Source organism: Capra hircus, chromosome 14 (assembly GCF_001704415.2).
Source record: "Capra hircus breed San Clemente chromosome 14, ASM170441v1, whole genome shotgun sequence".
Lineage (NCBI taxonomy): Eukaryota > Metazoa > Chordata > Mammalia > Artiodactyla > Bovidae > Capra > Capra hircus.
In genome coordinates, this window is record NC_030821.1 from 57,289,709 (window position 1) to 57,310,096 (window position 20,388).

The 20,388-nt window shown below is 45.6% G+C and overlaps 1 protein-coding gene across 2 annotated transcripts in view; it reads left to right on the top strand.

Annotated features, from left to right (window-relative positions):
* The window catches only part of NSMAF (neutral sphingomyelinase activation associated factor), a 65,915-nt gene that overhangs the window by 38,408 nt on the left and 7,119 nt on the right, over positions 1 to 20,388 (top strand). For both annotated transcript variants that reach the window (XM_018058481.1, XM_018058480.1), the window contains 14 exons: positions 1,188 to 1,317; positions 4,049 to 4,120; positions 5,901 to 6,009; positions 8,097 to 8,273; positions 9,906 to 9,985; positions 10,517 to 10,607; positions 10,701 to 10,764; positions 12,009 to 12,060; positions 12,160 to 12,280; positions 13,018 to 13,149; positions 14,138 to 14,180; positions 14,947 to 15,110; positions 16,524 to 16,632; positions 18,320 to 18,378. In XM_018058481.1, the coding sequence (XP_017913970.1) occupies positions 1,188 to 1,317; positions 4,049 to 4,120; positions 5,901 to 6,009; positions 8,097 to 8,273; positions 9,906 to 9,985; positions 10,517 to 10,607; positions 10,701 to 10,764; positions 12,009 to 12,060; positions 12,160 to 12,280; positions 13,018 to 13,149; positions 14,138 to 14,180; positions 14,947 to 15,110; positions 16,524 to 16,632; positions 18,320 to 18,378 (1,403 nt within the window). The remainder of the gene's footprint in view (positions 1 to 1,187; positions 1,318 to 4,048; positions 4,121 to 5,900; positions 6,010 to 8,096; positions 8,274 to 9,905; positions 9,986 to 10,516; positions 10,608 to 10,700; positions 10,765 to 12,008; positions 12,061 to 12,159; positions 12,281 to 13,017; positions 13,150 to 14,137; positions 14,181 to 14,946; positions 15,111 to 16,523; positions 16,633 to 18,319; positions 18,379 to 20,388) is intronic.

A 20,388-nucleotide genomic window follows, 5' to 3' on the forward strand; every position in this document is an offset into this window, starting at 1 on the left:
TTCTGCTTCTTGCCTCATTGCACAGTTTGATTAATAGATGCGGTGAGAGCAGACATTCTTGCCTTGTTCTTGGTATTACAGGAAAGAGGTTTAATGTTTCACCACGAAAGAATGATGTCAGCATGCCAGCTGTCCTTAGGATTTTCACAGCTGTCCTTTAATCAGGATGAGGAAGTTTCTTATTATTCGTGGTTTGCTGAGAGTATTCTCAAAAATGAATGTAGAATTTTGTGAAGTGCTTCTTGTGCATTTATAGAGATCATCTTTTTTCTTTCATTCTGTTGATACTATGAATTATGTTGATTGATTGGTTTTTCATTGTTAAAACAACCTTGTATTTGTGGGGTAAATCCAACTTGCTTATGATGTATTGCTTTTTTTGTTTACATATTACTGGATTTTCTTTGCTAGAAGAAGAAGTCCTTTTTCTTCATAAAGGACTTTTTAAAGTTCCTTTTCATGTGTGGCTGTGCCAGGTCTCTGTTGCTGTGCTCAGGCTTTGTCTGGTTGTGGCGAGCGGAGTCACTCTTCATATCAGTGCACGGCTTCTCGTTGCGGTGGCTTCCCTGGTTGGGAAGCCTGTGCTGGCTCTAGTAGGGTACACGAGCTTCAGTAGTTGCGGCTATAAAGGATTTTACATCTCTGTTCATGGATATTGCTCTGTAAATCTTAGTGTATTTGTGAGGTTTTGCTATCAGGGTTATACTCGCTATATAACATGAGTTTAGAAATGCCCCTTTAGTCTGTTTGCCAAGAACGTGTGCAGAATTGTATTTCTTCCTTAAATTTTTAATAGAATTTATTGGTAAAGCCATACAGGCCTGAAGTGTTCTTATTCAATTTATTTACTCGGAAATGTTCTGATTCAATTTATTCACACGACGTATGACTACTTGGGTTGTCTGTTTCTTCTTGTGCCTGTTTGACAAGTTTTTTACTTGTCTGCCTTCTCTTCTGTGATACATAACCTCATCTGCTTTTTCGAAACGAAGTACTCATTGTGCACATTAAAAAAAAAGGCAGTTTTATTTAGGTGACTAGCTTATATCACCGCTTTTCTTATATTAAGTGTTGTGTTTAGATACCTGTTCTGCAGAGTCACCCTGGAGCTCCCTCAGATAAAGTTGAGCCGAGAAAGTAGATTGATTTCTGATTTTTCTTGCTTTTGTTGGAAAACGTATTTTCAGATTCCAAAGTGTTTCTGAAAAGCTGCACATGGAATGCAAAGCAGAAATGGTGACACCTCTGGTGACGAACCCTGGCCACGCCTGCGTCACTGACACCACCCTCTATTTCCAGCCTCTCAACGGGTACCCGGTAAGCAGACTGCAGGCCAGGGAGAGCTCCTTTGCATTGCAGTTTTCGTCTTCAGTGAACTTTTCATTCCGTGAGCTTGACCTTACTGTGTTCGCACATTTCGGTGAGAGTCAGAATGGCCGCCCCCTGCTCACCCAGCATCTGGTATTTAACAGGCTCCCCGTGTGACCTTGACATTTGAGCTCCCCTAACTTGTTTTCTGTGACTTTGGGATCACTTGCTCTCAGCGATGCGAGAAGAAACCCCGCTTCTCCCAATTTTAGTAAAGGGTCCTTAGAGATTTATACCTTTCTACCTGGAAGCACTTCTGCAAGCGAGCAGTGAAATCTACTAAGGTTAAGGAAAATGAATGTTTCCTGTGTACCTGCTTATCTGTACACCTGAGTCGTATTTCTCGTTATTCCTTAATTATAAACACAATCAGTAGGTCTGAGTCTTGCCCAGAGAAGTGGTAGAAAGTGGTCCTCTCCAGCCTGGGGCAGAGGTGCATGTTGAGATGCTGTCACTGGGCAGTTGCAGGGGTGGTGCTGGAAGCAGGCTTCTTTTCCACGATGCCTTTAGACTCATTTGGCCAGACAGTAGAGACTCAGATTTCTACACTAAGACTTGTTAAGGTTAGAGGCTTTATCTAGATCTGGCCCCTTTTCAGAGCGGTTCATTGAAAAAGCAGAAATCCCAGTACTCTGCTCGTACAGTTGGTCCTTTTGGCCGGTAGCTTTAAGAACAGAAATGTTTTCTGCCGTGGAAGAAGTTCTCCCAGTTGGTCCGTCATTGTATGTGCTTCCCTGGTGTTGCTAGAGGTAAAGAATCCACCTGCTAATGCAGGAGATGTGATAGACACGGGTTCCATCCCTGAGTCGGGAAGATCCCCTGGAGAAGGAAATGGCAACCCACTCTAGTATTCTTGCCTGGAGAATTCCCATGGACAGAGGAGCCTGGTGGGCTACAGTCCATGGGGTCGCAAAGAGTCAGATGCAACTGAGCATGACACACGCACGCGCACGCGCACGCGGACACGCACACACACACACCCGCACACACACACCCCCGCACACACCGCACACACCCCCGCACACACCGCACACACCCCCGCACACACCGCACACAGTGTCACTGAAACACAAATATATCCTTTTCTGTGCTGTGCTTAGTCACGTCCGACTCTTTCCAACCCCATGGACTGTAGCCCACCATGAGGATTCTCCAGGCAAGAATACTGGAGTGGGTTGCCATGCCCTCCTCCAGGGGATCTTCTCAACCCAGGGATTGAACCCAGGTCTCCCACATTGCAGGCAGATCCTTTACCATCTGAGACCCCAGGGAAGCCCTTTTCTACCTGATGCTATAATGAGTCCGTCCACCAGGTGGTGCAGCACACCTACCGGGCCCTTCAGTGGACCCAGTGCATATCACTGCTGGCCTTCTGTGTGGTGTGATAAATTGTGTGGGCCACGACAGTTGCTGTGGCTTGAGTCAGTACTTCTGCGAAAATATCTGAGTATGTGCCATAGCTTCAGGGTCCCAGGTGTCTGGGCTGGGGGCCTTGGCTGGTCTTCTGGCAGCTTCTACCGCTGCATACCCTGCCTCTGTGGGCTCCTCCTCCCTCTCATGTGGAGAGGAGGGTGGACCTGTAGCCTTTTGTAACCTTGTTCCTCTCTTACTAGCATTTCAAGGCTCCAGAGAAGCAAGAAAATTTCTCTCCTCATAAAGTTTAGAGGCTCTAGTTTATACTATAGTTTATGAGCTTCATTACACTGAGGTTTGGGCTTCCCTGGTGTCTCAGTTGTAAACAACCCGCCCTGCTAGTGCAGGAGATGCGGGTTCAATCCCTGGGTCAGTCAGAGCCTCTGGAGGAAGAAATGGCAACCCCCTCCAGTGTTCTTGCCTGGGAAATCCCATGGACATAGATGCTTGGCAGGCTGCAGTCCATAGGGTCGCAAAGAGTCGGACGAACAACAACACTGTAGTTTAAGGTGATAAAAGACAAGACTCTAAAAAAGATGCATATTAGTTTCTGAGCAAACTATAGGTCTATAAAAAGCAAAATTCCTGTGAGGTTGTATACACCAATCCTTTAATGCTCTTTATCACTCAACAACTTTCCAAAAACCTGAAAGATAGATGCCTAGGGATCCCCTGGTGGTCCAGGGGTTGAGACTTCAGCTTCCAGTGCAGGGAGTACGGGTTCACTCTCTGGTAGGGGAGCTATAAGATCCCATATGCCTTGCGGCCAAAAAACTGAAATGTAAAACTGCTTCTGCAGTGTCGTTACAAATTCAATAAAGACTTTAAAAATGGCCCACATAAAAAAAAAAAAATCTTAAAGATGGGTGCACTGTCATTCTGAGAAGTTGAGTACCAAAGCGGAGTGAGTAGGGGGACATGTCCACGGTCACAGAGCTAGTGGAAAGGGCAGGCTGGCACATAGAGCGGGGTGTGCCCTGTCCTAAGAGCCCCCTTTCTAGCTGTTCACTTGTGACCTGTTGGGAAGTTAAGGTGGGCTCATCTTTCCCTTTCTGATACCGAAGGGCAGCTTCTAGCTGCGTCAGAATGTTGCAGTTTGAGATCTCTCTTTTGTTGTTCAGTCGTGTCCAACTCTTTGCAACCCCATGGACTGCAGCATGCCAGGCTTCCCTGTCCTTCACCATCTCCCAGAGTTTGCTCAGACTCATGTCCATTGAGTCGGTGATGCCATCCAACCAGCTCATCCTGTCTCTCTCTACTTTTAAAGAAACCCGTGGTCCAGATAATGCTCCAGGACATCCGCCGCATATACAAGAGGAGACATGGCCTCATGCCTCTGGTGAGTTCCCCTGGAGGATGGGCGTCTCGTCTTCGGGTTGGTCAGTGGTTCATTGACTTAAAGCGCCCGGGGCCACTGTGGAAGGAGCCGGCGTGTTGTGTTGTAAGCAGGTGGGCTCTGAATCCCACAGCTCCTTCTTCTGGGTGAGCTGGCAGTTTTTAAAGGAGCAGCTGTTTTGGTAGGTGGGAGGGCTGCTGGGAACATGTTCTTGGCTCTCAGAGCGAGAGGGCTCGAACACCCTCTGTTTCTCCCTCCCAGGTGCTCAGGGCTCTGGGTTTGCGCCTGCAGAACCGGCCCAGGGCTCCTTGCCGCCACCCTGTTACAGCCCAGCAAGGTCTCCAGGCAGAGCTTAGAAGCTCTTACAGAGCCAGCCCTCAGTGGAACTGTAGCATAGTCACTGTGGACTTAGATTACTTCTGCCCCCAGGCCTGGGGAGAGGGAGAAATGGATAAGGTAACCATTTCAGCCACCAGGGCTGTCCTGCCTGCCGTGCCTCTTATCTCAGGGATAAACCCAAGTCCACCCTCCTGCGAGTCACACGCTTATAATCTAGAAACCAGTCCCCACAAAGGGTGTGACTCCAAGGGCTTGTCATTTGATGTCAATATCAATGTATTTGTTCTCCTTTGAAGACTAACCAGTGAGCTGGTGGCGTTACAAAAGCATTGTGGATATTGAAGCAGCTTGTTTTGTTAGAAATTGGCATTGATTAAGTATTTTGTGTGTACTGGGCAGTTTATGTAGAAGGTCCATTCACCAGCACAGCCTCTCTGAGATTTCAAGATACCTCATTTTACAAAGAAATTAAGGCTCCAGGAGTTAACTAGTAGCGTGAAAGTCTGTGTTTGAACTGAGGAAAATGCTCTGCTTTCATCCTTTCTGTTCCTGTCCCTTCTTGGCCTCACCAACACGTCATCTATACAGCTCAATAGTTTTCTTAAGAATAATTGCAAGCTCCTATTTGAATGAGTTCAATTATCAATTTGTTAAATTGACATAGTTATGGTTGAATTAGTTTTTCATCAATAAGAGGATCACTCAAGTAATTTATCAGTTTCCCATATGGCGCTTGTGGTAAAGCATCTGTCTGCCAATGCAGGAGATGCAGGAGAGACAGGTTGATCCCTGGGTCGGAAAGATCTCCTGGAGAAGGAAATGGCAACCCATTCCAGTATTCTTGCCTGGAAAATTCCATTAACAGAGGAGCCTGGTGGGCTACAGTCCATGAGAACACACAGAATCAGATATGACAGCACACAAAGTGAATTATATTCATTCAGTGAAATATTACACTGTCATTAAAATATAAACCAACCATGTATAAATCAACATACACAAATCACAAAAACCTAATCAGAAAAGTATGTATTTTTTAATAAACAAAAATGCTACATATATTTAGAGGCACATAAAAATGTACTTAAAAGTATAAAAAGTATGCATGAGAGTTCTAAATATAAAAATCAGAATTATGATTGAATTTATAAAGGAAAGCTAAACATTTGTGTTTGAAAAACATGTGAAGACACAAATTGCCAATTTTGATTTGGCACAAATTCACAAATGAGATTACCAATAAAAATACTCAGCACTAAAAGGGATTTTATAAAGTTTAGCTGAAATACATGTCTTGTTCTCATGTTTATAAATTAAATGAATAGCTGGGGAATATGCATACAAGACCTACAAATAAAAAAATGCAGGTGTTGAATTGAAAGGCTTTTGTACTTGAGTCACTCACATTGAGGTGCCATTTGTTCTATCCTCCCTGTATCTGTAGGGCTTGGAAGTGTTTTGCACAGAAGATGACCTGTGTTCCGACATCTACCTGAAGTTCTATGAACGTCAGGACCGAGACGACCTCTATTTTTACATCGCTACATATCTAGGTTTGGTGCTCACCCGTCCTGTATGCTCACGTGGAGGTGGCTCAGCAGTGGAACAGTTGCCGTGTCCACTGTCGCCTCTCCGGGGTCCCCTTTATCTGTTCTCATCGGTAACCATCATTAGCAGAGTGGCATTTTAGAAACAAAGGGAAATATAAATGAAATTTGGTAGTAGTTCACTCAAATTCTGTATTTTAAAAACTCTTGGTGAATGCATCTGTATGTTTTTCTGTATCTTAACGACACCCCAGTTGAAAGGGTTATAAAGAATACACATGGTCATTTTTTATGTCCAATCCTGTCTTATGTTAGTTTATGAATGCCAGGACTGGGCTTCCTCATGTGAGACAGTGGGGTATGCAGTCATGTGTTTGTGATCATTAATTGTGGTCCTAATCACAAAACTGGGAGATGGTGCAAAAGGGACGCGTGGACCTTCTATGCTCTTATGGTACCGTGGAGCGTAGTTTGCCTCTAACTACTACTTCCTCAGTCTTCCATGGGAAATGCGAGTTTTCCCACTTTTTTCAGAGAGGACACCTGTATTTTCCTTTCTGAGCACAAACATATTGAGTTGTATGGTTGAGTTAAGTTTTTCATGTTTTCAGAGTTGTCAATGACTGGAATGGGATGGGTTTAAGTACATGTGAGAATTGTGTTAATACCATCTCAGTTTTGTTTGCTGTTCCAGTGTGCAGTGAACCCATTTAGGAAGTAGTGAGTTAATTCCCTTAGAAAAGAAATTTTCTCTCAAGGAGGAATAGTTTGTTTTCACATGAAGAACTTTATATTTTAAAGTTTATAAGTGAACTTTACTGAAGTTCATATTTGTTTATTCTCACATTAAGCTATTCAGTTTAACTCAGTCCATAACTATAGCTTCGCTACAGGTTTACTGTTATCTCCTGCCTCCCAATTTAATTTCTTCATTTAATTTTTCTAACTGTAACAAGATTGCAACAAAAAACTCAACTCTCATAGTGAGTCCTAAAATCTTAATCCTGCCATGGTCTAGAAGGTCGCTTCTGTGAAGTGTCCTTTCTGAGTTTATTCCTGAGATTGTTCAGACTTCCTCTGTGATGTTCTAAGAATGGAAAATCAGGGGATAAGTGTTCTGATCTTTTTTTTTTTTTTTAAGCCCTTTCCGGGTAGCCAGTTAGAGAAGAAGCTTGGCAAATTACTTAAGAATAAATATTGAATCAGCAAATGAGGAAAGTTGTTTCATGCTGCCAATAAAAAGTTAAAAGCAGAATTTTCTAAACATAATAGAAAAGTGGACTCATTTCGCAGGAAGGTTTTCACTGGTGTCAATCTGTGTGTTCCTTCTTTTCTGAGGTTATTTCCGGGTGGTCTCTCTGGGCCTTCTAGTTGAGAAATCACATCCTCCTGACAGACACCTGATTTCTCCTTCTGCAGTTTCTGTTCTTTTCTGTATTCCTCACTTGCATAAATAATACACAGTCATTGACAAATCAGCCGTGTGCCTGTCTTCCAGATCTAAAAGAGAAAGAAAAGATGGTTTTGTTTTGATTTCGTAGGAAATGGAGGAAATGAGCTTTTTCAAATGGTAATGGCTTCTTAAAGGCATTGAAATTCAAGCACATTGGGAACGATTCTTTGTTAGTAAATACATATTGTGGACTACAGATAAATATAGTAAACATTATATATTGCCATGTAATATTGATGTATTTGCTTTATATTTTCATGTTTATGTCATATCTATTTAAGATGTGATGTTTAATATCCTATATTTTATAGATGTGATATGTCTATGTCATATCTCACAGATATGATGTTTTATGTATTTAATAGATACAGTATGTTTTCTGTCATATATCTCATAGATATGATGTTTCATATCACATATTTGATCATTTTCCCTCCTGGATCTTAGGGATGCTCATCCTTGACCAGACAACTCTTTTGTGAAAACAGATTAGCCTACTTTTCTTTTTTTGAAATGTGCTTTTCAACAGTGGGTTGAAGGGTCTACACTGCAAGCCCCTGTAGGACCGTCACGTGCTGAGAGGCCGTGGCCCACGTGCGCTGAGCATGGTGTGACCCGGGCCTGTCCCCTGTCCCCGCAGAGCACCACGTGCCTGAGCGCACGGCCGAGGGCTACACGCTGCAGTGGCAGCGCGGCCTCCTGTCCAACTACCAGTACCTGCTGCACCTCAACTCGCTGGCCGACCGCAGCTGCAGCGACCTCTCGCAGTACCCCGTGTTCCCCTGGGTCATCGGCGACTACAGCAGCTCCGAGCTGGGTGCGTGCGTGGGCCGGGCTTTCAGAGCAAAGAGCTCGCTCCGTTCTAGGACCACATTGTGATTCGTGAGCAGAATAAAACCCGCTCCACCTCGTGACTCTAGGTGGCCAGTTTCTGCGCCATGATGCTGGATAACACATGTCACGTGAATTACGTGTGTTCTCTCTACTGTCTGTGAATTTTTTTTAATCCTAAAGAAACTACTCGCATACGTCTTAAAAGCCATACCCAGAAAACATGCATGTGATCTTTAGCCAGTGTTACCGTAATTACCAACAAGTATTGTCTTCAAATACTGAAGAGTTCACTTGGAAAATCGCACCTCAGGTTATCATATTAACTGTCAATTCATATTCAAAAATGTGATTATCAAAAGTAATAACTATTAATTATAGAGCACTTAGTTCAGTTCAGTCGCTCAGTCGTGTCCCCTTTGCGAACCCATGGACTGCAGCACGCCAGGCCTCCGTGCATCACCAGCTCCGAGTTTACTCAGACTCATGTAGAGCACTTAGAAACTACTGAAATACTCAAGGAAATAAGAATCATCAATGATCACATTACTGAGAGAGTATATTTCTTTCTCTCAAATTATTTTACCAAAATTATTGTGATTGCATTGTAATTTTATAATGGCTTAAAATTAGATATTATGAAGATTAAATTACTTTTGACAGTTCACTGATTGCTCCCTTTTACTTGAAACAGGTGACAGATTTTCTAGGAATATTATTTATCTGATAATTTTAAGGTCCCCAGTTCTCCAGTTATGCTACTATCATTGATAATATTCACAGTAACTCAAACCTAAAAAGTAAATTTTGATAGAATAATGGGTTTTGAAATTTGTTTACTTTTTTCTGTCATTTTACTTGGAATACAATTTTTCTTAATCAGTAGGTCTTTTTTAAAAAATATTCTGAACATTTTCAAATTAGATTTTATTCTTAAGTGGCTGTAGCTAACTAAACACTCAAAAGTTCTAACCTTTACAGCTGTATAAACACACACCAGAAATATTGTAATTCTAATGGAGCTGTCCTAACTTTTAGAAAGCTGTTTATTATTTGGAAATAAATATGTGCATGTCAATCAGTTCGGGGGTAATGTTATTAAATATAAGCTTGCCGGCTTTCTTTATTCTTTTTTCTTGAATTGTCATTGGCTCACAGTGCTGTGCCAGTCTCTGTTGAATTATCATTGGTTCACAGTGTTGTACCAAATCTCTGCTGTACAGCAAAGTGACTCAGTTTACACATATAGACAGTATTTTTTTATATTGTTTTCCATTATGGTTTATCACAGGACTTTGAATATAGCTCCCTGCATTATGCAATAGGACCTTGTTGTTTTTCCATTCTAAACATGACAGTTGGCATCTGCTAACCCCCAACAGTCGCTCATCCCTCTCGCCTCCGCCATCCCCTTGGCAACCACGAGCCTGTTCTCTGTGCCCGTGAGTCTGTTTCTATCTTGTAGAGGGGCTCATTTGTGCCACATTTTAGATTCCACATATGAGTGATCTGATAGACGGTATCTGTCTTTTTCTTCCTGACTTACTTCATTTAGTATGATCATCTCTAGTTGCGTCCTTCATTTTAATTAGTTTTTGACAGTCTGTTTCTTTTGCAGATCTGTCAAATCCAGAGACCTTCCGGGATCTCAGTAAGCCAGTAGGGGCCCTCAACCAGGAGCGTCTGGAGAGGCTGCTGGTACGTGGACCTGGGGATTCCTGGTTTCTGAGCAACCCAGGAGCCGTGGCCTGTGTTTTTATAGCTCCTGACACTCGTTTCCCCAAAACTTGGTGGAGGTGTATCTGAAGAGACCAAAGGTTCTGAGCATATTCTTTACCCTCCCTCTGCCTTCTGCCTTCCTTCCCCCAGGAATTTAGCTGCTTAGCATTTGCTTACAGTTCAGTGGGTAGGAGCTGAGCTCATCACAGGTTTGCCAATTTATTTTCACGACGAAATTACCCTTTGGCGAATGGCACAAAAGATAGGTAACATTTCTTCTTCTCAATCCCACCCCAGCAGACATTGTTACCACTGAGCCAAGAAAACCAAGATGCTTGTTGCAAGAATGCTGTGTTTCTTCAGTTTCCCCCTCTTTTTATCTGCTCCTTTCCCTATTTGAGAGAGAAACTGGGGGCTAGGATGTGACCAGGCCATGGTTTCCCTCGGCTTTGCTCCCGGATCGGTTACTGTCTCCAGCCGGCCCTCACAGGCCTCCTCTCCCTCCTGCAGACCCGCTACCAGGAGATGCCGGAGCCCAGGTTCATGTACGGCAGCCACTACTCCTCCCCGGGCTACGTGCTCTTCTACCTGGTCCGGATCGGTGAGCGTCGTCATCACTCCCGGGGACACGCATGTGCACGTGGGCTCTGCAGTGGTTCCGTGAGCTTATGAACTCTGGTTTCCCCCCCTCCAGCACCGGAGTACATGCTGTGCCTGCAGAATGGAAGGTTCGACAACGCAGACAGAATGTTTAACAGGTAGACATCTGTGCCTCACATTCTACTTTTTAAACTTTCTCATTTATACATGCACAATGTGTTTACCTGGAAAAACTAGATATAAACAAAAATGGAAGGACATGTAAGAAAACATATATAGTGTAAGTTTAAAAACACTTCCATTTATCCCATAAACTTTTATCCAGTATGTAAAAGATTTTCGTTTTCTATATATACATTTATGGTTGGACTTCCCAGGTAGCTCAGGCAGTAAAGAATCTGTCCACAGACAGGGAGACTTGGGTTTGATCCGTGGCTTGGGAAGATCCCTGGAGAAGGAAATGGCAACCCACTCCAGTATTCTTCCTTGGAGAATTCAGTGGACAGAGGAAGCTGATAAGTTACAGTCCAAGGGATCACAAAGAGCAACTGACATACACATGCAGTAATGTTGTATCTATACCTCTTAGGCTTTGTGTAGTTGTGTGTGTGTATGTAAATATGAGAACATATCTGAAACAGTGTTTTGTCCTGCCCTTTGCAGCCTTGTATTAGATCTTAAAATTTTCCCCATATTGTTAGATGTTCTGCAAAACGGTGATTGTTTTTTTTTTAACTGCGTGTATCTCTTCCTAATGTATGACATAATTTATTTTAACTGTTTCTTTGTTGGACATTTAGGCTGTTTCCAACATTTCATGATTCTAAATAAGCCTGCTGTGAATTGAATACAATTCCCTCTGAATGTCTAAATATTTTTTAGTTACAAAAGTAATATTTTCTTACCATGAAAAGCAGAGTATAAAGAAGAAAATAACTTCACTTGGCATCCGACCACACTGAGATAGAGCTCATCGTTCATCTTTTGGTCTGTGTCTTTTCCAGTCTTTTTCTGAGCTCTGCACATGTCTATTTATGATCCCTTTTTGAAATGAGCTATTAAAAGCTCATTTTTTGTGTGCTCGTTTTTCATGTTTAAGCACCTGCCCCGAGTGGCCCTTCAATGAGGCCATGTGTGGGGGAGGCTCCTGTCTTAGACTTGCAGATGTCCCCATCCCAGGTCCATGTCCTGACCCTGTGCTCACACTCTGTGGACCCAGAGTTTTCTTGTCTGTAAAAGGGGAGGGGGGGGGACTCATGTGAATGTTGGGAATTATGAATTAATAAGAGAAATGATCTGACTTAGGTAAAGTGTAGAAGAGCGCCCTGGCACCTAGAAGTGCTGCTCTTGCTATTTCCATACCCTCGATTTAAAATCAGTTGAATTTTTTTTTCATATTTAGTATTGCAGAAACTTGGAAAAACTGTTTGGATGGTGCAACCGATTTTAAAGAGGTAAGCAGTTACCAAGCTAATGATTCACTGGGCTTGTGGCTTCTAACTGCTTTAAAAATGTTTGCTGCTGTTCTGTTCTTTCTTCCACAAAACTTTCAGCTGATCCCAGAATTCTATGGTGATGATGTCAGCTTTTTAGTCAACAGTCTGAAGTTGGATTTGGGGAAGAGACAAGGAGGGCAGCTGGTTAACGACGTAGAGCTCCCCCCTTGGGCACGGAGTGAGTACCACCTGGGAAGTGTTGAATCTCAGAAACCTTCCACTTAGTCATGCAGTTTCAGCATTGTTATTTAGTTGCTTAGATTTTTTAAAACAGTAGAATTCTCTGTCTAGAGGAGATGGTAAAAATCTTACTCCAAATTGTAAGTATTCTGTGAGACTCATGTAAAAACATTATTATGTACTTGAGAGAGCTAAACATAAAAAGAATTTTTGCCTCTTCCTCCACCTCAGATTTATATTTTATATGATGGAGGGGGTGGGTGAGCCTCATTAAGGAACACGTCCCTCTGGCCTGTCCCAGAAGCCCTGCCTGCATGTCTGCGTGCGTGCTTAGTTGCTTAGTTAGCGACCCCATGGGCTGTAGCCCGCCAGGCTCCTCTGTCCATGGAATTCTCCAGGCAAGAATACTGGAGTGCGTTGCCATTTCCTCCTCCAGGGGATCTTCCTGACCCAGGGATCAAACCTGCGTCTCCTGCATTGCAGGCGGGTTCATTACTGCCAGTGTGCCTGGGAAGCCCCAGTGTCTGTCGACATGTGGATAGACAGAAGGAATGGGAGAGGTGTCCCTGTGGTCCAGTGGTTAAGACTGCACACTCCCAAGGCAGGGGTCAGGGTTCAGTTCTGCTTGGGGAACTAGATCCCACAAGCCCTGCAGCCTGGCCGAAAGGAAAAAACAAAGGCATGGGAGGAAGTCAGGTGGCACCCCCGGGTGTTCTGACGGTGGCTTCCTCCTAGGTCCCGAGGACTTTCTCCAGAAGAGCAGAGCCGCGCTGGAGAGTGAGCACGTGTCCGAGCACCTGCATGAGTGGATCGACCTGGTGTTTGGCTACAAGCAGCAGGGCCGGGATGCCGTCGGAGCCCATAATGGTGTGTAGCAGCCCTGGAGAAGGCAATGGCACCCCACTCTAGCACTCTTGCCTGGAGAGTCCCATGGACGGAGGAGCCTGGTGGGCCACAGTCCATGGGGTCGCTAAGAGTTGGACACGACTGAGCGACTTCACTTTCACTTTTCACTTTCATGCATTGGAGAAGGAAATGGCAACCCACTCCAGTGTTCTTGCCTGGAGAATCCCAGGGGCGGGGGAGCCTCGTGGGCTGCCATCTGTGGGGTTGCACAGAGTCGGACACGACTGAATCGACTTAGCAGCAGCAGCCATGGAAACTCCATTCGGCATTTGATGGAAGCAAAAGCAAACCCCCCACAACGGGCTCAGCACAGCCCAGCTTGTTTCCTTGGCCAAAGCATCTGGTCTCAGCATATGGGGTCTCCTGGCTCAGAGGCCCCGGATTCGATCCTGAGTGAAGGAGGAGGAAGTGCTTTTGTCTAAAAACACCCACTTCTCTGTGACCCGAGGGGTCTATGCCAAAGACTCCTACCTTCAGCATGTCCGCGCCATCCCAGCCAGTAATTTCTGCTGCAACTCAATCAGGATAGGATTGCACAGCTCCTACAAGGGCCCTGGGCCGTCTCTGTTACTGAGCAGACAGGAGCCAGCTGCAGCTCTCCTCTTCACGGTCAGCTCTCGTCTCCTCCAGGCTCCTCGGCACCGGTGGCGGGAGGTGGTCTGACCCCTTGCTTGTCCTCCACACATGGCGCTCTGTGCTCAGCCCAGAAGAAGGCGCCGACCGAGACACACACCCAGATAGAGTGTCTCACCGCCAGTTAGACTGAAGCTCAGAAAACCAACAGTCCTCTTTGATGTTGGCCCAGGCTGGGTAGTATGAGGCTATTTTGCAAAGTGAAAATCAGTTTCTTTGAATACAAGTTAAAATTTGTTGTTTTAAAATTCTGAGCATTGTGAATTGGAAGAAAACAACACAGCTTTCAATAGTGTTTTTGTGTCTCTTTTTCCAGTGTTTCATCCGCTGACCTATGAAGGAGGTGTGGACTTGAACAGGTATTTATTTACGTGTCTGTAAGGAATTTTCTTGGGCTTCCCTGGTGGCTCAGATAGTAAAGTGTCTGCCTGCAATGCAGGAGACCCAGGTTCAGTCCCTGGGTTGGGAAGATCCTCTGGAGAAGGAAGTGGCAGCCCACTTTAGTACTCTTGCCTGGAAAATTCCATGGACGGAGGAGCCTGGTAGGCTACAGCCCATGGGGTCGCAAAGAGTCGGACATGACTGAGCGACTTCACTTAAGGAATTTTCTACTTGAGCCACAAATGAGCTCTGTGTCTAAATGATGAATGCAGTTCTCTGAGGATATAAAGGCATGGGAATGTTACAGTGAATTATATAGCCCGCTTTTACCATTATATAAAATACTGAGCCTCAGAAATTAAAGATATGTAATATGGTCTGGGGGCCTTCCCTGGTGGCTCAGTGGTAAAGAACCCACCTACCAGTGCAGGAGATGCAGGTTCCGTCTCTGGATTGGGAAAATCCCCTGGAGGGGAGGGGATGGCTACCCACTCCAGTATTCTTGCCTGGAGAATTCCATGGACAGAGGATCCTGGTGGGCTACAGTCATGGGGTCACAGAGAGTCAGACACGGCTTAGCAACTAAACAACAAATAAACAATACAGTCTAGACAGTTCTAGCATATAGTTGCTGTTACTATTTGAGGGTTAATCTCTCTCCTGTTGATCTGAATTATTTGAAATGCATGCACTCAGGGAGCTTGACCCCAGTGGTCACCACAGGGTTTGTGTTCTGTCCTAAAGCATCGAGGATCCTGACGAGAAGGTCGCCATGCTCACCCAGATCTTAGAGTTTGGACAGACACCCAGACAGCTCTTTGTGACACCCCATCCTCGAAGGATCACCCCAAAGTTTAAAAGCTTGTCCCAGCCCTCCAGTTACAATGCCTCCACGGCAGATTCTCCAGGTAAATCTTGTAAAGAGAAGAAACAACATGAGCACCTTCTACTTCTCTTTCTTGATTAAGCCGTTTTCTGCAGGTTCTAGAGAAGAGACGAGTTAAGAACCCTGAACAGCTTAGAGATGATTCTGTTTTACTGTCTCACTGAGTTGCTCCTACAAACAGACCTCTTTGTGTTGTTTTGTGTACCTGTGTAAAGGAAATTAACTCACTTGTAGTTTCTGGTCATTTAATGCAGCCTGGGAGCATTTGTTGCTGTTACGTTCTTTCTTTTCTGTTGTTTTCCAAGTTGGTCTCTGATTCCTAGCCATTCACGTTTTCATGTTGATCCGTCCTGGCTGTGGCTGTTGTTAACAGTGTCACCTAGCCCTGTCCCAGGAATGACTTCCAACATCCCTGTTTTTCCTCCCCCACATACAGATCTTCAGTGCAGGGTGCTCTGTTTATTCGATTCTGGTTTTTTATTCAGTTATTTGACAGACATTTACAGAGCATCTGTGCCAGGTGGTAAAATGAACTTGACCCTGTTCTCACGGCTGGTATTTAGAAAGGGAAGAAAGAATGAGCTCCTTCATCCAGTTATCCACGTTGTACATTTCACATAAAGCGGCCTCAGACCCCCAGGTTCCCAGGAATCCGACCCTGTGTGGACCTTGGAAGCAGAGTGGTGGGACTGCTTGTCATCTCCCAGTTCCACATTCTGGCACAGCCTGGCACAGTTCTACAGCCTGGCACGTCCAGGCTTCTCAGGCCATACACTTGGGACCTGCTCAGCTCGGTGGTCCAGCTGCCCGCAGTCTTGTGACCCGAGAGAGAAAGCTCCACGGGCTGAGTCATGAAGACCATGGGATTATCTCGTGATGCCCTTGAACCCATGCTCAGCTTAATCACCAGACCCATCCACGGGGATTTTCTCAAAAGCGAAATTGTTCCAGCCCTTCTCAAAACAGAAGCAAAGCGATGGCTTAGCTAGTCCAGCCCAGGAGAGTGGTAGTAGCTGGTTTCATCTATTCTTTCTCCTGCTCAAAACCAAAACCAAAACCCTGCAGTGTTGTTAGGGAACTGGCAGGTTTTTGAAAAGATTGCTGACAAGGAAATGGTTATTCAGTGCCATGTTTCCTGAAGTTCCCAGCTTCAGGGTTGAGTGAAAACTCTGCAGACATTGCTAAAAGTGCACAAAGACTGTAGTAGTCAAAGACACTTCGTAATCTTCAAATGATGTTTTATTTAGATTATACTCCTTATTCTTTTTCCCTTGACTAACATGGAGCTATCTAACAAGTGCATTTCAAAGTAGTTCGTTTTCAGTGGGTGTTTCGCTCTTTTAGTTGTTTGATTTTAATGGAAATTTTTAAGACTCTGACGCTTGTCTCCAGTGCTGGTTAGAAGCTTAGTTGACTGAGTTGCAATTTAATGTAGTCTCTCCAGGTGAAGAGTCTTTTGAAGACCTGACAGAAGAGAGCAGAACCCTGGCTTGGAGTAACATCGCCCGACTAGAGCCCCAGGAGCAACACAGAATCCACAAGGAGTAAGAGCATCTCTGCACTGGCCGTGCGCATGGTGGGGTCTCAGCCTGGGGTGAAGCCGGGTTAAGCTGAGTCATGGGGGGCCGTCGTCATTCAAAGCTGTCTTGGTTGGGTCTTATCCCCCTACACCATCCACAGGGACCAGCCACCCGGGGTCAGTGTGGCACAGAAGGTGGGTGTGTGTCATTTCGGCCGTCGATTGTTCTAGAGCACAGGTGGATCTGCTGATGGCAGGTGGCTGGGCGCTCCTCAGACAGGCTCACGGCCCTCGAGTCTGATGGTGTGAAGTTCTTGAGAAACAGGATTATCTCCCCCATGTGTCACATTTACTGTTATCATCTGGGAAAATGTGTCCTTTTTAAAAAATGAAAAACGTGTGTGCATTTGTGGAGAGAGAGAGCGTTGCAAAGTTCATAAGAATTTTTTTTTAATGCCCTCCCTCAAATCAGGCTTGCTTTGGCCCCAGAGGGGTCATGAGTATCCGAGGCCCCTGTCTGCAGGGGTGGTGATGGACTCGGTGGGAAAGTTGGGAAGCAGTGACCTCGCTGACCCGTCCTGCTCCCGAGAAGAAAACTCAGGCTTGGAGGAGGCCCCACGTCTTGCTCCAGGGCCCCCGATGCCCTGTCTCACGTTTGATGCCATGTACACCTGGTTGGGGTGGAACGGAACAGGCCTGTCCCCGTCCGATCCACAGCCCCGAGTCAGAGCACGGCCTCCTGCAAAGAAACCTGTGTTTCCCCTTATTCCTTGTAACACTGGCTGTCCCTCACCACCCTCTCTAAACAGCAGGTAGAAAGGGGCCTCGACACCTGAGGCCATGAAGAGGGAACCTTGAAGAGGACCTGCTGGCACTGATACTGACCTGGCTTCTTGACCCCCTTGATCTGTAGACGTTGACCAGAGGCCAGACAGGAGATTCTGGCGAGGCTTTGTTGGGGCTCCGGCTGCAGCAGAGGGAGCAGGAACAAACAGCACGTTCCCTTGCCCGCTCCACGAGGAGGGGCGAGCTGGTTCCTTGAGTGGGGTGAGGGTAGGGGTGGATCCAGGGGTCGGGCCAGAGGGGTGGCACATGTGGTTGGCCCAGCCCTTGGCTGCTGTGTGCAGGGCACATGCGCAGTCCCCTGCTTTTGCTCCCAGCTCTTCAGAACTAGCATCACATTTTTTAAAAATCTTTTTCTATCTTCTTGTCCATAATTTGCCCCAGCTGCCCAGGCACGCAGTTATTTTCAGTCCTTTATAGTTTCTTTGCATTTTGATGTTGGAGGAGACGTTTGTCCAGGTGCGGGCATTGCAGCCGAGGGTCCCGGGTCCCAGCCCTTCTCAGGACCAGACAACAGCATCATCATGGGACAGATGCTAAGTGACCAAGCAAGTGAAGTGACTGCACGGAAGCGTTTCCGTGGTGGTCAGCGAGCGTCACTGGTTGTCTAGTGGGCAGACGTGGGGCAGCCTTCGCGCAGGGTGGCCTGGGAGCTATGAGTGGGGGTGTTTTCCAGCCATAGGCGTTGCCAGAACAGAATTAGGAATTGCCGAGCCATGACTTGCTAATGCTTTGTGGAAGGTGGGATGGGTCCAGCAGACATCCTGTGAAAAGTCACAGGAATGTGGACTCACATCAGGGCCTTTTGTAGGACACCGGCATCCAAGCACATGGTTGATGGTAATTCACGACACTTTGTTTTCCGACAGGGCAGTCACTGGGATAGCCGTGTCCCGCAACGGGTCGTGCATCTTCACAACCTCACAAGGTGTGTTTTCCTACCTGAGAGGTGGGTTGTCTCGAGTCATCAAGCACCCCATTGTCCCGTCGTCTCCCAGTCCAGGGCTGTGCCTGCTTGTGTCACCTGCATGTAAAGGGCAGTTAGCTTGTGGTATAATGCATAAAATTCCATTGTTAATTTGCCAAAAACAACAGTGGAAAATGCCTTTCTATTGCTGATAAGGTTCCTAGAATTTTCAGGGGCAGGGCAGCAAGAGCGTGTGTGGTGGGCCTGTCCTTCCCTGGGGGGCAAGGGCTTGACCAGAGGCAGCACAGCAGCACTTGGGAAGGCAAACGTGCGATTATGTTCTCCACTCGGTCACTCGGGGTGTAGTGTATGAATTCGATTTTTTGATTAGGTGTTGATTGTAGGGTTGAGTTCAGAAATCTAATTCAAACACTGTTAATGTGCTTGTACACTGTCAAAATCCTGCAGAAGCCCTGCACTGGCTGGTTGATAGTCTTGTAACTACATCTTAATGACACACTAGAACGTCACTGTTTTCATCCTAAAAAGGGGCTCAGCCTTGGGCTTTTCCTGCTAGCCACAGCATTGCTTTTCTTGGCAGTCTACACGACATGCCATTAACTGACACGTCTCGTCCGCGTCCCATTTGAAGTGTGGCAGGTGCTCAGGAGGGATAGGAGATGAGAGGGGAAGAGCTTAGCTGCCCTGCATGGACTTTGAGACGCCTGGTTTGGACAGAGCTCGTGGTTGTAAGTGACCGCCTACCTGTGCTTCATTCTTCATCATAGGAAATTCTGTTTTTCATCCATTAAGCTGAGGCCAGATGCTGCGCTCCAGTAGGTCAGAGCTGCTGGTCTGAGATCCTGGGACCATGGCTCTCATTCCTTGGCGTGTCATTCCTTTCTCTGTCAAATACGACCTTGGATTTCATAAAACAGGATTTCCACAAAGCCCGGAACAGGACCCTACGGTGGACCAGAGGGAGTGCGCCTGCAGTGTGCACGGGCCGCCCTGGGGGCAGCCAGACGGCGATACTCATGGGAGGGAGCCGGCACGCCCGGCCAGGGTTCCCGTGCCCCATGTCCGCCGTCATCACACCAGACAAAAACCCTTATCTCTTAGCAAAGCCTGCATTCTTAGCTGGGTTGGTTTGTTAAATCCTTCAGTTACTTGTACGTGTCTGACCTTGTAAACCATGAGTTTTACAGGCCTCAAGGCTTTAAACCTCTGAGGCTTATGAAGCCTATGGCTTCTTTGTGAACCTGCCAACATTCTTTCTAATCAAAAGCTTTTATTATTTTCTGTTTGTTTCTTCACTGTTAATAGCTCATATTGCTGATCTGTGTGCATTTATATTTCCACGTGTATTACTGACTTACATGTACCCTGATGGTCACCCCGTAGTTGCAGCTCTTCCTCAGAGGTGTAGTGTGTGTGCATGTGGGTGACCCCACAGGCGATCCCATTATCTGGGAGACCCACTTGCAGCAGCTTCTGGTGTGGTCACCCCCAGTACAAGGGGGATCCTCTGATGTTGAGAAAGCATCTTTACGTGCCAGGCTAGCTGACAATTTTCTGTCTGATATCCCAGCACACTTCTGCATGTTGGTGTTGGCAAAAAGTAGGTTGAAATATTAGATTGTGCTATAAAGAAGAAATGATTTAAAGCTCATCTCACCTTTTATTTATCCTGTTGTATGTTTTCAAGTTAGAAAACATATTGTTGCATATTTCAAATAAGGGTGTTTGGAGCACGTTGCAATTTGCAATCTTATTTAAGAGGTCATCTTGATGCACTCCTAAAGCTTCTGTTAAGCAAGAAAATTAAAAAGCTTGGGCATTTTAATCCCCAGTTTATCATTTAGAAAGTTAGTGTTTCTGGGGATGACCCACAGAGATGTTATGGGGAGGGAGGTGGGAGGGGGGTTCATGTTTGGGAACACCTGTAAGAATTAAAGATTTTAAAATTAAAAAAATAAAAAACTAAAAAAAAAAAAAAAAAGAATCTAAAAAAAAAGAAAGTTAGTGTTT